Source organism: Akebia trifoliata, chromosome 1, assembly GCF_017979445.1.
Source record: "Akebia trifoliata isolate Shusen 1 chromosome 1, ASM1797944v1, whole genome shotgun sequence".
Taxonomy (NCBI): Eukaryota; Viridiplantae; Streptophyta; class Magnoliopsida; order Ranunculales; family Lardizabalaceae; genus Akebia; species Akebia trifoliata.
The window spans coordinates 27,306,018-27,321,998 of record NC_141375.1 but is presented as its reverse complement, the minus strand read 5'-3'; the positions used below and the strand labels follow the sequence as shown (position 1 = coordinate 27,321,998).

The following is a 15,981-nucleotide window of genomic DNA, read 5'->3' as shown; positions in this document are numbered from 1 at the left end:
ATTCCATTTTAGACTCGACTCTAATCGGTTCGAATAAAGAAAGATCCAAAATCGGGGTTTTTGATTCCGGTTAAATAGGTACCCATTGACACCCCTAGTGGAATGTAGTCCACAGCTAGTAAGGACAAGTGATCCATCCACACACAAATTGGAACCTATTTTCCATAGGTATCATCGAGGTAATTGATAGGTATGGGTATTATTAGGTTCGAAAAATGGCCTCATACTTGACCACATTGTTTAACTCCCATGGTTAAATTTAGAGCTGTCAATGAATCAAATTGGACCAAGCCAGAGTTCAATTAGGACCAACCAAATAAGAATTGGGTTGAATCCTGAACCCATCCAATATTTATTGGATTGGTTCATTGTCTGACCATATTCTTTTTGGTTCTCAATATTTGGATCCAATTTGATTTTGTTTGGATCATGTATGAATCGATATAAAAATGATATAATACATAAATACAGCTATAATTATAATATAATCAAACAAACTTATATAATGTGATATTTTATATCTTTTTACATGTCGGAGGGTTCCTATCAAATCAAGGAAAAGTTCAAATTTCTTCGGGAAAAAAAAAAAAAAAAACTAAACCAACTTAACAGTTCATACATTGAATTCTGATTCATTAAACTTGTTGAATTACATAAGAAGATGATGTTGTCCACAGAAAGAAAAAAAAAAGTCTTGTTAACATGTGCCCTTAGGGCACACGTTAAAGTGCAATTATACACTTTGGAAATAGGAATCTGAGCGTATTTTGATAAAAATTATTTTTCTTAAGTTCATTTTCAATACAAATTCAAATATCCAAAATGCATTTATTGCACTTTAACATAAAAGAAGAAGAAGAAAAAAAAAAAAAACTTTTGAGTGATTATATTTTATTTGTACTGAAGGAGGTGATCTTCAACGAAAATTAGGCTTGAGATTATGCTATAACATTCTTTACATTGGTATCAAAACATTTTGTGAATATATTATATTCCAAGTGTAGAAAAGATGTCAAAGATGACGACTCCATAAAGATAAGACACCACATTCTTCGTTACATTTGATTTTTTTTTCCTTAATAAACATTAAACAATATTAGAAAACAGAGAAAATTATAGTTTTGTTAAAAAGGTAAAGTGTCATTGTAAACTAACTTCCTTTGACACTGTACTCACGTTATAGCGTGCAGAGAACTATAGATTTTTTTTTTTTTCCCTCAAGACATAGGGGGTAAAAAAAATTATAGTTCACAGTTTACACTACCACATCAATGCAATGTCGAAGGAAGTCAATTCAACATTTTATCAAGATAAAAAGAAAGAATCGTGCTAGAGTGATCTCAATGGGGGACACACAGGGAATATCTTGACGTGGTGGTGCATGTATGTCTGTAGATACATTTTACTCATATCTTGGAGAAAACGTATCTATGGACATATGCATGCCATCACGTCTAGATGTCCTATACTGAGGCCACTCCAACATTAATCAGAAAGAAATCTAAGTGAAAAAAAAGTCACTGGTGTAAGATTAAATTGACATTGTTCCACACATTGGTATGCACAGAATCATAGATGCTTCTCAAACATATCTCGATGAAAAATATCTATGACTTTGTATACATCCATGTCAACAATGTTTGAAATGATGTCCATTCCAATGTTACTTCAGTATTTTCCTTTGAAAAATGCTGGAATGACACAAACAGAGACATTAAGGTAACAAAAATGATGTGGTGACGTGCACATAACTGTAGATGCTTTTTACTCATATATCATAGAAAAGTATCTACGATAATGTACGTGACACCACATCATTTTGTCACCTTTATGTCACCCTAACACAACTCATTTCCAAAAATGAAATGGCTATATTAATAATTTAGTGTAATTTAAAAATATAATAAAGAAATGATTCGCTACTGAAGTCGTTAGCTATAATATCGCAATAAACACATGGATGCAATTATTATAAGAGAGTCGCTATTGCCACACCAACTTTTAATAACTCCACCCCAACTGTGTGCAAATCTTTTTGACATTTATATAGGATTTGGTGTGGCAATAGTAACTCTCTATCATAAAGACACTGATGATAGTAGTGGAAGTTCATGAGATGCATTGTTGCAATGCCAACATCTAGAATAATGGTAATAAATCAAAAGGAAGAGACAAAACGAGATATCTTATTATTTCTTCACCAATTCTTGATCTCTCGTTAGGATTCTATCGAGAGAATTGAAGTTATTGGTTTTCCAATACATTCTTCTTTAAAACAAAATGATTAGATATTTTAGTAGTAATGGTGTGATTTTGTAAATTTTTTAAGAATCGTGATAATCTGACTGTCTCACGTGGCAAAACTCAATCGACTACGCTCATGGCGGTTAGATTATCATAATTCAGTTGTGTATCCCGAGGAATGTAGATCTACAGTTCAAAATTTTGTCACATCAGCATACTCGATTGAGTTTGCCACGTGGGGTAGTTCGGTTGGTACGATTCTTTTTTAAACATTGGGTAGTGTGGCAAGACCAAAAGAGATAGTGAGAATGGTAAAATAATCTTATTACGGGTATCTAAATCTAATACATCCATTAATATGTGTGAGAAGGTTTTTCTCTTTCAAACTTTTGAAAACGGGAGAGAGAGAGAGAGAGATTCTTTTATGCCTTTATTTTGTGCGAGAATCGCAACAAAGCTACCAGAGTCTCATGCAGAGAAGAAACATTCCCAAATCCAAGCACACAAACTTCTCTCTTCTCCACTTGTAGTGAATGCAGCTTAATTTCTTCTTTTAGGAAGTTGGGTTTCTGAGGAAACGTTTCTCCTCCTCCTCCTCTTTCTCTGGGTTTCTCCATAGATAGACCTTCTTCTCCATCGTTCATGGAGGGCGATAAGATGGGCATTGGACCCTCAAATTCCGAGAATTACTCAAAAGAACTGGATGTCGCAATTAGAGTTGTTCAGATGGCTTGCGCCCTCTGTCAGAGAGTGCAGGAGAGCCTGATTTCTACGAGTGGTGATCAGGTGAAATCAAAAGAAGACGACTCTCCTGTCACTGTTGCAGGTATCTGCATTTATCGAACTGGGTTCATGTTTTTAATGGGTTTGTCTCGAATGTGATGTTTGATAAAGGGTTGGTCTCGGTTTTGGGTTTGATTTTATCTGAATTGGGAAAATGGGTTATTGGGTTTTCTTCTCTTGAGTGATGATTTGAAGGCTGACTCACCTTCATTAACCTTTTTTGGAGGGGTTACATTTTGATTCATTTTTGGTGGGTATGTTTTGAATCTGTTGGTTGGTTGGTTTTTTTGTGTGTGTGGAGTTTCGGATGGTTTGAGTTGGGGGAAGTGATGTGGGAGGTGATGGTTAATGGAGTGAGCACATAAAAATTTCTATAAGAAGCATGTTGTTAGAACCATTCAGGGTTGGTCATTGTTGAGTAATGAAAACAAGAAACATATGTTGCTTATTAAGAGAGGAGAAACTGAAGGAGAAGTTCTTGCATACCATTTTTGCTTTTAACCATTTTAAAATCGGATCGAACAAGAACTTGATGGACAATACAAAATTGTTGTTGGTTTGCTTTTAAAGATTTTAGGAAATGATTACTTGTGAAAGAATGCTTTCAAGTATGCAAGACATGGCCAAAATTTGGATTGGAGAGAGATTGTTGATGTGAGAAAGTATAGCGAGTTGTGTAAAAAACAGGATTGGTGGTTTAAATAGTGTATTAAGTTCATGGATTCAATTTGTGATGTCAGTGCTTAGACAATGATCCTTGTCTCGACAAATTGGTTTTTTGTCTACAAAATACAACCAAAAGTAAATAAATAAATAAAGGAAAGAAACATATTGTGCACAAAGAATGGAGCAACCATACAAATCTCTAGATTATAGCTCATCTTAGTAAGAAGAAAATGAGGATATTGCTCACTAAGTTACAAGATTGAAGGAAACTGTGATGCCAATTGGGATTCTAAAGAAAACTAGTTGGTTGAAGCTGAAAAATATCCAAGTTTAGGAGGGAGTTTCCAAGGAAATATATGCTCTAATTCATTTTTCTTCAAGTACTAATTTTATATTTGAGCTTACTCATGATAGATGTGTTTACTAAAATATTGTGTTCATGTTAATCATACAATATAGAAAGAATTTATGTAGATGGACTGTTACTATAAAATCAAAGAAATGATGTGTCAACATGTGACGCCATGTGTGACACTACAATTTCTTAAGAATTGGTGTATTTTTTCTATACAGTCTAAATGAAGGTAGCGCTTACCCTATAAAAGTATGAAATTTCCTTGCTAAATTGCCTGTTTAAGGATGCATATGATTAGAGAATCAGTTTTGGATTTAGAGATTTCTTGCGACAGATATGGGAACCATATCCATGCTCAAATTCTTTGAGACTGAAATGGTATGGTGAAAAAGGAAAATGATCTGATGCAAGACTTCACAAATATGTGGAGGATGATGACCAAGGATAAAATGACAAGTAACATCTTGATGTTTTCTACTTCTGCATGTTGTGGGGTCCCACACCAAAAACTTGCCCATTAAAATTTTTCTCTCATTAGTTGTTAGAAAAAAATGGATCTAATTCTGCCTCAAAAGTAGCTTGACTGAAGAATGTATATCTATATCCACATGGAAATCAGAATTTGTGAGATATTTATGCCACTTATGCTCCCATTAATTGAGGCGACAGACTTATATACTTTCTTGGAATGATACCTGAGTAATGGTTTGTTTCATACATCTTGGAAGTGCAGGTTATCCCTTTTGGTGGATGTTGCTGATTATTTGTGTAATACAGATGAATTTTCATCCTTACTAGCCTCAATTTGGTACCCTTTGTAGGTTTAGAATTTTGTATCGGTAATTTTGCACCTTACATCTATATATATTTTCTTTTCGATCATGTGGTCGCTGATGCATTAGGTTTGTTATAGCAAGGTTTTATTGGCTTCATTGCCAGTTTGTGAGTCTGAATGGCTTCGCTATTACTGAGAATGATTTCTTATCAACTGAATTATCTCAATAATTAGGTTCATGATAGCTGGTTTTATTTGCATTACTGCCCATCTGTGTTGCGTGAACTTATCATGTTGAAGATGCATTGTTGTTATGTATAAATAGTAAACCATATCGGACTCATTGTGAAACATAAGAAGATGTCTAGATAAATAGACATAATTAGAAACAGTGGAAATAACAAACCGTTAAGTTTTCTCTTAGTTTTAGTCTCTTTAAATGAAAAGTGCAGCTTCAGTTCAATTTCTACAAAGTCATTTTCTCACTCTCATACCTATATATCATTATATGTGTTTGTGATGTATGTTTAAAACAGACTGGAGTGTCCAAGCAACTGCTAGCTGGGTACTTTCGGATTGCTTTGGGAGCCAAAATGTATCAATTGTTGCTGAAGAAGATGTCCAAACTCTTTCCAAGGCTGATGCAGTAGGCCTATTGGAAGCTGTCGTCAAGACTGTGAACGAGTGCCTTACTGAAGCACCCAAATTTGGACTCAATGGTCCAGATAGAGAACTCAGGACTTCAGAGGTTCTTGAGGCCATCAGCCGATGCAACTCAACTGGAGGTCCCACGGGTCGGCATTGGGTACTTGATCCTGTCGATGGAACATTGGGATTTGTACGTGGGGACCAATATGCCGTGGCTCTAGCCATGATAGAGGACGGAGAGGTTGTGCTTGGAGTTCTAGGGTGCCCTAACTACCCAATGAAGAAGGAATGGCTGAATTATCACCACCATTATTATCAGATAATGTCCAAGTTTTCCCAACCTACTACAGAGTCATGGGACATAGGTTGTGTGATGTATGCAGAGAGAGGTAGTGGGGAAGCATGGATGTTGCCATTAGTTCACAAAGATAAGAAGTTTGCATGGCCAAACTCAGCAATTGCAATTCGGGTATCTTCCATTGATGATCCGGTGCTTGCAACCTTCTGCGAACCAGTTGAGAAGGCCAATTCAAGCCACTCCTTCACAGCAGGGCTGGCACTCAGTCTTGGGCTTAGGTGCATTCACTTTTCATCCTGTTCTTTTGAGAATTCTTTTCGCTTTCTATTTGGATGGTTGAAATAGTTAGTCAAAGTGTCGTTAACTTGGACATGGATATCATAACAAAGAATAGAACTGGAATTATGATAATAAAATAATAATAATTCATTTTTTTCTTTTTTGTTTGTTTTGTACTTTCTGTTTTCTTGTTTTTTAGATGCAGTTAAAGAGAATAGAAAAGGGAGAACATCTTAGAATGGTGGTAGACTTCGAGTACATGATACATCTTTTTCAGCTGTGACATTATGAAGGATTTTTATGAGAAATCATACTCTACTATGAAAACAAGAATAAACTAAGATTCATTAGCATAAGGATAAATATTTTGTAGCCTTTTCAAACTATAGATAGGTAAGTGTTTTTTTTAAGCACAAAACAAAATTTACAAAAAAAAAAAAGAGGTCAAATTATGGTAAATGATAAGAGTTGGGTAGCTTTGATGATTATGATGATAGTAAGAGTTGGGTTACAACATTCAAACGTCTGGGCTTTAATTTTTGTTTCGATATTATGTTTGAAATATCTGCAATATAAATTTACTGCAAAAATGTAAAAAGCAGAAAAACAAAAGAAATTTTGGTTGCTTTTTCAGAATAATTTATTATTTGTTTTTTTTATCTGCTATAGAGTATAGACATGGACACTTGCACTGCTATCAGGCATTGATCTGCCAAACTGCTAGCTAAATATATTAAAACTTGACAGTATGATAATTCAGTGCAAAGATAGCCTCAACATAAGGGGGAAATCAGAAATATATATAGATATATGGTGGCGTTCGGAGGCCCCAAAGAGGGCAAAACATTTTTTCAATGTATGGGTTAGAGGTTTCAGAATGAGCTGATTTTTTGTGAGGATGATCTCTATGATGAGGAGATCATCCTCACTAAAACGCAGCCCATTCCGAAACTTCTAACCTCATCAAAAGTGGTTTATAAAAATCAGACGGTCCACGACTCTTCAACTTGTAAACTAGGGTTAGAAGTTTTGGAATGAGCTGATTTTTGGTGAGGATGATCTCTTCACCATAGAGATCATCCTCACAAAAAATCAGCCCATTCCGAAACTTCTAACCCCTATTTTGAAAAATGTTTGGCTCTCTTAAGGCCTCCGAACGCTCCCCTATATATATATATATATATATATTATATATATATATAATATATATATATATATATATATAATATATATATATATATATTTTCACGTTGAACCTTCTTCAGCTGCCTCGAAACTAAGTTAAAATACTTAGTTTAAATTATTAACCTTCTTCAGCTGAAAATATTTAGTTTAAATTATTGCTGGCCTCGAAACTAAGTTATAATATCAGTTAATATTATATTAAATTAGCATGGAAACATTCTATGCTTTCTCTTCAATATTTTAAAATAGTTACGAGCTGACATTTTACATTTTTCCTCACCTGTTGCATTATACGGTAGAAAGCAACCATTGCGTGTCTACAGCATGGTGAAATATGCAGCCATAGCTCGAGGGGATGCTGAGATATTTATGAAGTTTGCCAGGGCTGGATACAAAGAGAAGATATGGGATCATGCAGCAGGTGTTATCATCGTAAAAGAGGCCGGTGGTGTGGTAACCGATGCCAGAGGACGTCCCTTGGACTTTTCAAAGGGTATGTTCTTAGAAGGTCTTGATCGGGGCGTAATTGCTTGCTCTGGAGCCATACTACATGAGAAGATCATTGGGGCTGTTGATGCCAGCTGGGATTCCTCTAACTTATGATGTCTTGCTATGTTATACTTATTAATCGACGGAGGACACAACGTCTCTATTATTTGACAGGGTAAGAATATCTTATAGTGGGTATCATCCATAGTTGAAGATCGCGATGAACCCAGCCATTTTTCAATCATCCCAAATCAATAAGAATGAGAAAAATGACCTGACCTTGCCAGATGCTTGAAGTAAATTTTGTCTCTGAGTTTTCTCATGATTCAGTTATGTGACTGCGTCCACAGTTACTCAGTTGAGTGCCTGTATTTTCTATTTACACACCAACTTTTGCTAACACCACCCCAAAATGTGTGCTAATTCTTTGGCAATTTACATATGAATTGGGGTGGTGTTAGCAAAAGTTGATGTGGCAACATAATCTCTCTTATTTTACGAAGCATTTGGAAAAAAACAAAATTATTCGAATTTATTAAATATTTTAAATAAAACCATGGCTTGTTTGGAATCAATCACTACGAAACTCACCGGAATAAGTTTGCATGGCAGGATGAGTTGATTCCAAGTGACAAGTTGTTCAACCATTGTATTACCCTGGTTTTCTTGTTTTCTATGATTTTCTCTAACAGTTGTGGCTCACAACATTCCCAAAACATATTGCAGGACAAGAAATTTGCTGATGAAGGTCAGTAGCATCACGCTCACTTCTTCACACTCGTCATTGACATACAGAGTTTAATGGGTAATAATTACGTTGCTTCCTAACTCATGAGCATATAATTTCCTTGTAAACTTACTTTCATTCTTCATAGATGGTTTGGTCCCATCTTCATTGTTGTTTTTTCCTTGAATTTATACCTATATGATACATTAATATGTTAATTTATCGCGCTGGTCATAACAATTACATTACTAAATAACTGCATATCTCATAGGCAGTGTTTTTTTTATTGTCTTTGATGATACCATGACTTGGGTTCAAAACTCACCATCACCTACTAATTACTGACTACTACTCACTTGCCTAACCAAAAAAAAGAAGGAAAAAAGTGTGTATATTGCATGTAAAAGCATCGTCATCAAAGCCTTACCCCAAAAGTATAGCGAGGTGGCTATATATAGAACATATGTAAATCTATGTATCCATAAACATATGTAACCACATGCAAATTTTGTGAGGATGGTCCGTCTGACTTGATATCTTTGTGGACCCTATAGACTTAGAGTAAGTATAGACTAAAATAGACCCTGCAAGTTGTTAAGCCTATGTGCAGCCTTTGTTTTGTTTTCCCCTAAAGATTGTTGTTTTTTGAAGAGCAAAACTTGTAATAAAAAATAATAAAAAAAGAGGAAAAAATCCTAGAAATTAATCTCACCGGATGTCAAGTTCAAGGGAAGTTTAAATATTTTGAAAAATATTATGAGATCGTTTAGAAATAAAAAGATTACTAAATGGACTATCGAGATACCACTCTATCATAGGCTAAGAAAACTTTAGAGTTGTCAGTGTGAACCTAGTGGCCCCACAAGATTTGATATGAGAATATTCTGAAATATTCCAACCATAAGCAAGTTCATTGTTCATATCAGACTCACATTGAACATTGATGGAGTTCAACCCCAATCAAGAGTCAGCAATAAAAATCCTACTATGTGATCCAATGCAGAGATCATGTCTTTCTTCTGCCATGTTAATGGGGCTTAAACTCTTGAAACAACCCAGAAGCCAAAAATTGTATTTGTTGTCTTGGAGATTTCCTTTTCAAACTTGCGCATCATAGACAGAAACTAGATCTTTCGGTAAAATCAAATTAATGGCAAATCAACATCACAAGAATGGCTATAACAAACAGCAACATACACAATCACAGTTAAAAAGTTTGCTTCACATGCTTATAAGAATAAAAAAAAGCTATGGAACAAGTGTGATAAAGAAATTTCTCTGATTCCTGACAGCACACCCACCAACCCCTATCCATCCATAATATCGGTATCATATATTCACTGAGGTGTTATAACATTATATCGCTGCCCTCATGGCTCCTCTCCTAGCCTCCTGTTGCATCTCTGCAGCTTTGCCGCTACCTCGGAAATACATGTATACTTGCTGCATAACAAAGCAAACAAATACAGAAAGAAAATCAGAAAAATCATAAACACAAATAAGCACACACAGTTGCACACGTAAATAAAATATTGACCTGGATAACCCATATGCTCATCAGTGATTCAAGGCAGAAGAGACCAAATCCAATGAAGTAGAAGATCTGTAAACAAAGAGAAAGTCAGCAAATAGAGTCAAGCCATCTAGGCTTAAACATAAATTTTCTGAAAATAATTGACACATTCAAATACCAGAAACTGGTTGGGCGAATCAAATGTGAAACATTGACAATTTAATTCTATATATCATATTCAAACCTGGTACTCTGACCCTAGCTAGATCAAATTGACAGGACAGAGTTCTGAATTTTTCAATTGTATTTGCAATTTAGTTTGGCAGTGAAATTTTGAGTTCAATGTGCTCAACTTTAATAGCAATTCAGATTTTGTACTCTGATTCCAGCTAGAACAAACTGACATGGCAGAATTCTTTACTTTTCAATGATATTTGCAATTCAGTTGGCTGTGAAATTTTGAGTTCAAGTGCCCAACTTTGAACTTGAAAGAGGAAGACAATTGATGGTCCAGTAGACAAATGATGAATTTGATTCATTCTCATCCATGTCGTATCCCAACTATTGGGGTTGTCCACAGCCATTCATATCCATGATTTAAACTGATTTCACAGAATTTTTACACCTAGCTGTGTCTTACTCACTATTGGGGCCACAGCCATTCGGACCCATGATTTAAACCGATTTCACATAATTTTTACACCTAGCTCACACTTCCTCCAACATAAATTCAATTACTCCAACCAAAGCATCACAGGTGCAACACACTAGTAAATGAAGGTCGTATGAATATTCTTGACTTCATTGGACATGTTTCATATTGGTGAGCACCTAATATTATGACACCAATACGGTATGGTAAAAGCATCAAACTTACCCCAACCAAAGCATGACCGCTGATGACATCTATTGCAGGCAGGATACCTCTGTTCCACAAGATCAGACAAGACAACCATCATTATTAGAAGGGTATATAAGGCAATATTAATGAGAGAGCTGGTTTTTATAGATACTTTTTACTATAAAAAAAAAAAAAAAGAGAGAGAGAGAGATGAGCTTCATGTCCCTATTCTTTAAGTTCTGATAGTGTGAGCATATTGACCCACCGGTCTGTAACTGAATAAATGAAAAAAATCCCCCCACCCAGCATTTATCTGGGTCATCAGCATTAACAGTGTCTTATCCAAGCATTGACTTTGTATGATAACCAAATTAACTTTATAAAGTGAACTTACGTCAGAGATTTCCCTTTGAAAAATATAGGAGGAGCCACTGCAGCAAAGATGCAAAAGCCAATATGAACCTATAAACAGAAGACAGAGAAAACTAATGAGCCACGTCCCTTGATCCTTGGATCAGATGTAGAAAGCTCCTCGAAAGAACTTAAACCAAGCAAACAATAATTATTAACAGGACAACTTACCAAATAAAACATGAAAAACCACCCAAATTTTATAGCACTATCGGTCCTGGAAAAGGAAAAAAATAATTAACCCAATGGACTATAACCGCAGTTCATAAATCACTATCCACACATGGCGTATAAGCAGGTATGTTGAAAATGGGGGGAGGGTTCAATACCCAAAATAAAACTGATCAGATAATTGGGACAATCAGATCTTACACTCTTTTATTAACTATTCCAAATATTTTCCTGGCCATACACAAGAATGTGACAAATAGAAAATTTAACAATCATCATAAGTGGCACAATGGAATGGTCCCTAACCCTGACAACAAACAGCCATGTTTGCAACTAACCATTCAAAGTCTAGAAGCTCAGAATATAAATTTTTCCCCATGGATACACAGGAAGAGCACATCAGGAAGCTAGTACCTCATGGCACGATAAAGAGGACGGTACCACAACACATAGCCTCCTGGAACCCCAGATATAAAGTAGATTACGGCAAGGAACCAGATTTTTACACCTACAACAAAAGAAATGTAAGATCAAGATACACACTCATACACATAAAGAGACTCTGCATCAGTTGTTACAGAAGAAAAAAACAAGATGGACCTATCATAAAAATTGATCAAAATGCAGACGGGACATATAAAATAGGTTAGTTTAATTTCCAAACTTACCTTCTCCTTTAATCCAGGCCGTGGTAACTGCAATGATATTCCAAAAAAGACATGCTACCAACCCTGCACAAAATCAAAGGCTCAAACACTTCTAATCACAAATGTGTATCTATTGGGACTACCGATTATGGTAACCCTCTTCAAAATTTAATAAAAGAATATGTCTGCACAAATAAAATAGATGCAGATGATCTCTATAACATGTCTTATCAACCATGATAGAAATGCTTATGTGGAAGCCCTGAGATATTGGTAAAACATCACATCTAAATGAGAGCAAGCTACACTTTCATTCAATTGACTCACCTGACCAAACTTTACATGAAAGCCATAATCAAGCAGTTAAGAAACAATCCCAACGTCATATTGATACATAAAATACCATAAGATATCATACCTAAAAATGTTGTAAATGCAACATACTGCAGCCTTTGTAGATGGATTGGTATTTCGTTTGCAATATCATGATGAATAAGAGGAAGAAATGGAGGCCAATTTTTCTCCTCTATAACAATTCCAGCTGTCAAAAAAAAAAAAACACACTCAAAACTGTAGACAAATGCATTTTCCAACCTAGTTGATTGGTATATAACACACGCACACAAACACACCAAAAATAAACGAAGTTTGACAAATAGTGAGAAATACCTCGTGCAACAGCATCTTCCCTCCTTTTTAGATCCTGTGTTGCATGACATAAAAAGATTGATCAGAGATAACTAATTCATTACTTGAATAAAAGACAAATATAACTATATGCAAAACAAAACTAAGGGAACTATCTACATATGAAACCAACAAACCAATAAGATCAAGCACATGAATATATGAATACATGAACACAAGACTGTGTCATGGGGGTATAAAGCTACTCTACAGATGGGCATCTCAAGGAATGCATATATTTCATTTATCCATAGTAAAACCGGCAGATACCTGCTCCCTTTTCTTCAACTCAACTTCCTTAGCTTTGAGTTCCTTCTCCTTCCTTGTTAGATCCTATTTTTAAAGAAAGGGTCATTGAGAGACTAGATTTTATGTTTAAAAAGACATAGAAACCAAAAAGGACAGTGCTCTTCACCTTCCAAAACATTTTCTCCTACCTTATTTGTATCCAGAGGGATATCAATTGTTGCACCACGATCATAGCTGAAACCTGCAGGTTCTGGAGGAAGAGGTGAAAGCCTTGAGTTTGTGGCAGGAGGTACACTGCCGGGATTCTGGAAACCAAGTTAATGATATGTCAGAACATGAATAAAAGCATAGTATAAAAGTGGGAGATATGCCTAATGCAACAAAGCCCCTTGTAGAAGCATGATAGCAGAAACAAGCACAGAAAAGCAGGACTACCTATCAAAACAAATAAGACAATGTCTTTGGAACAGCAATTTTACAAGCACAGAAGTGCACAAGTGATGAAGCTGAATTTGGTTAATGACTAATGGTGTAAGTTACAGAGAAAAATGTTTAAAAAACAAAAACAATGTATTAAGTTATCCTCAGAGACTCATTTTGAGAATATTAGGAAAAAAACAGAAGCATCCTGTGAGCATGAAAATAATAAATAAATAAATAAAAGAAAAGAAAGCAGCAAGAGTTGCGGTTAGGCAAGTGCCTACATCCACAGATGAGATGAGAGAAATTCACTTAACCTGTGAAAGAAATTACAGCCCTGGATTTCTCCCTATATTTATACCACCCAAACCCAGAAACCATAGTTTCCCTTTTCGATTTCACTCTCTCTGTGACCCTAAAACGAGATATGATTACATTAGGTATAAGTGTACAGTACTTTCCTGGTCTAAAGTATATCCTGGCAATATTCAAGACAACTATCAGAACATATCCAAAGCAGCAGTTGGTACATATTAGTGGCTGCAATGAAGACGATAGTGATACAAATGGCATTGAAGAAGCTAACCATAGGCTCAAAACTTGATTTGCCAAGAAATCTTTATGCAAACCCTTTTGGCATGGGTGTTCAGGTAATATTTTTTATGAAGAAAATGGCACAAAATGGGAGTACACCAAACATCCTTTGTGGAAACCTAGAAAGAAGAAAAGTGAAAGAAATGGGTTGCTAAAAAATCCATATTCAGCACATCTGGGAGACCCATTAACCACCACAACAGGCCCAAAAGTTCCACCCACTTTGGTTCACTAAAGTCAATTGACCCAACTCAGTAACTTAGGTCTTGATTGACAAAAGAACACATTATTAAAGTTTTCTTTGCGCTGTTCTTAGAAGGGGTTACTTGTGCTGGTTGATCAACACAGTAAGAGGGCTTTTAGTGTTGGAGGAACAATTTCTAAGTGGGTCATTTGCTTGATCAACTTGGTTTTAGTAGTTAGTCTTATTAGTACGAGCTTCTATTTTTTAATTTAGTCAATTAGTTTCCAAAAAGATTAGAATTTTTTGTAATTATGAGCTTGAATTTTAGAAAGTAGTTGCATAATCAGTAAATCATCATCATTATTGATCAAAAGTCAAAACAAATCAGTAAATCATCAGAATTTAAGAGTTTCAAGTCGCTTCTTGGTTAGGAAGTTAATTAGTTTAAAGAGAGAATAAGGGAGATGTCCCATATACACCTAAAAGAAGAAAAGGAAGAAATACAAGATTCACTTGAATCTTGAAATCTTTGTGTATTTAGTAATTTAGGACTTTCTGTGAGAACATTGTGGGAGTGATCATTTCACGTTAAGAGTTTTCTTCAGCACTTTAAACTTTTATAAAAATAAAATAAAACCACTTGAGATTGTTCTACAGTCCATTTACCAGAGTTTTCTAAACACCAGAATCCAATCCAATTAATAATTCAAGAAATTTTCCGATAAGGGAAAAATGAAATTTCTGAAGCAATCCGAAGATCTGATCATAACTCAACACTTCATCAATTACAGTCAGTCAGAATTGCATCACATCAACATCTTAGGTATTATCGTTCTCAACTCCAAATTTCTGAGTTACATATAGAATCTCATTCCATCCACACAAAAATAGATCCAATCATTCAGGCAAGTAAACACCTTAATCCACAAACATAAAACAAACAACGAAAAAATTATAATTTTTCGAAGCTCCTTTACTCAATTTTCGATAATTTCACATATAGACTCCATAAACCACAAAATTCAACTGAATTCCCTCAAATAAAAGCTCAAAACCTAACAAAATCTTTAAAACAAAAGTTGCAGAAAGAGAGAAACATAGATCGAGAAAGTGAACTCACAGCGAATGGATTGACTTCCTCCTCATCGAACGGATTGCGATCGTAACGTCCAGCCATGAGACCGAATTACTAGAATTAAAGCTCTGAGGATAACAAAATCAGAGATCTAGAGATTTAAATGAGAGATCTGGCGATTGGTACAGAAACGATTCAAAATTAGGGCATTTTGACTTCTCTAGAGACAGTTTTGTTTTTCCTTATGAATTCTCTTTGGAATAGAAGACTTCGTACGTTGGAAAAAAGACAAACAAAATTAACTGTCGGAGATGTTGAAATTTTATTCAAATTTTCAAATTTAATAATAAGTTTCATTCTGTTCTTTTCATGGTTTTAAAACTCGTCCGAGACCGAGACGTATCGCCCGAGTGAACTCGGTATCAGCGGTGAACGAGACCAACTCACAATGAGTTATGAGACGAACGCGTCTCGTGAGTTATGCGAGTCGTCTCGGACGATATTTTCGCAAAACTCGTCCGAGACAAACGAGATATCCGAGATATTACAGATTTTACATTAACTCGCGAGACAAACGAGTTGTATCGGACGAGATTTTGAAAATCTCGTCCGAGTTAACCGAGACAACCGAGTTTTGTGAAAAAAAAAGTTAAAAATGAAAATTTCTATTTTATTTTTACAAGCAATAGCTATTGAGTGATATTATTACTTTCTTGTGATAAATACTTAAATGTATTTTT

General features: G+C 35.2%; 2 protein-coding genes across 2 annotated transcripts; one reads left to right on the top strand and one right to left on the bottom strand.

Annotated features, from left to right (window-relative positions):
* The first annotated feature begins 2,620 nt into the window (after positions 1 to 2,620).
* Positions 2,621 to 8,825, top strand: LOC147411360 (3',5'-bisphosphate nucleotidase AHL-like). The gene is made up of 4 exons (XM_086447740.1): positions 2,621 to 3,070; positions 5,360 to 6,047; positions 7,533 to 7,897; positions 8,449 to 8,825. The coding sequence occupies exons 1-3, from the start codon at positions 2,887 to 2,889 to the stop codon at positions 7,834 to 7,836; spliced, it is 1,176 nt and encodes a 391-aa protein (XP_086303866.1). The 5' UTR covers positions 2,621 to 2,886; the 3' UTR covers positions 7,837 to 7,897; positions 8,449 to 8,825.
* Positions 8,826 to 9,574: 749 nt separating this feature from the next.
* On the bottom strand, positions 9,575 to 15,565 carry LOC147411359 (secretory carrier-associated membrane protein 1-like). Its single transcript, XM_086447749.1, has 12 exons — positions 15,287 to 15,565; positions 13,157 to 13,273; positions 12,990 to 13,052; positions 12,702 to 12,735; positions 12,451 to 12,573; positions 12,054 to 12,116; positions 11,800 to 11,893; positions 11,386 to 11,431; positions 11,198 to 11,265; positions 10,840 to 10,888; positions 9,987 to 10,052; positions 9,575 to 9,892 (listed from the first exon to the last, which is right to left on the bottom strand). The coding sequence occupies exons 1-12, from the start codon at positions 15,341 to 15,343 to the stop codon at positions 9,806 to 9,808; spliced, it is 867 nt and encodes a 288-aa protein (XP_086303875.1). The 5' UTR covers positions 15,344 to 15,565; the 3' UTR covers positions 9,575 to 9,805.
* Between the last annotated feature and the right edge of the window lie 416 nt (positions 15,566 to 15,981).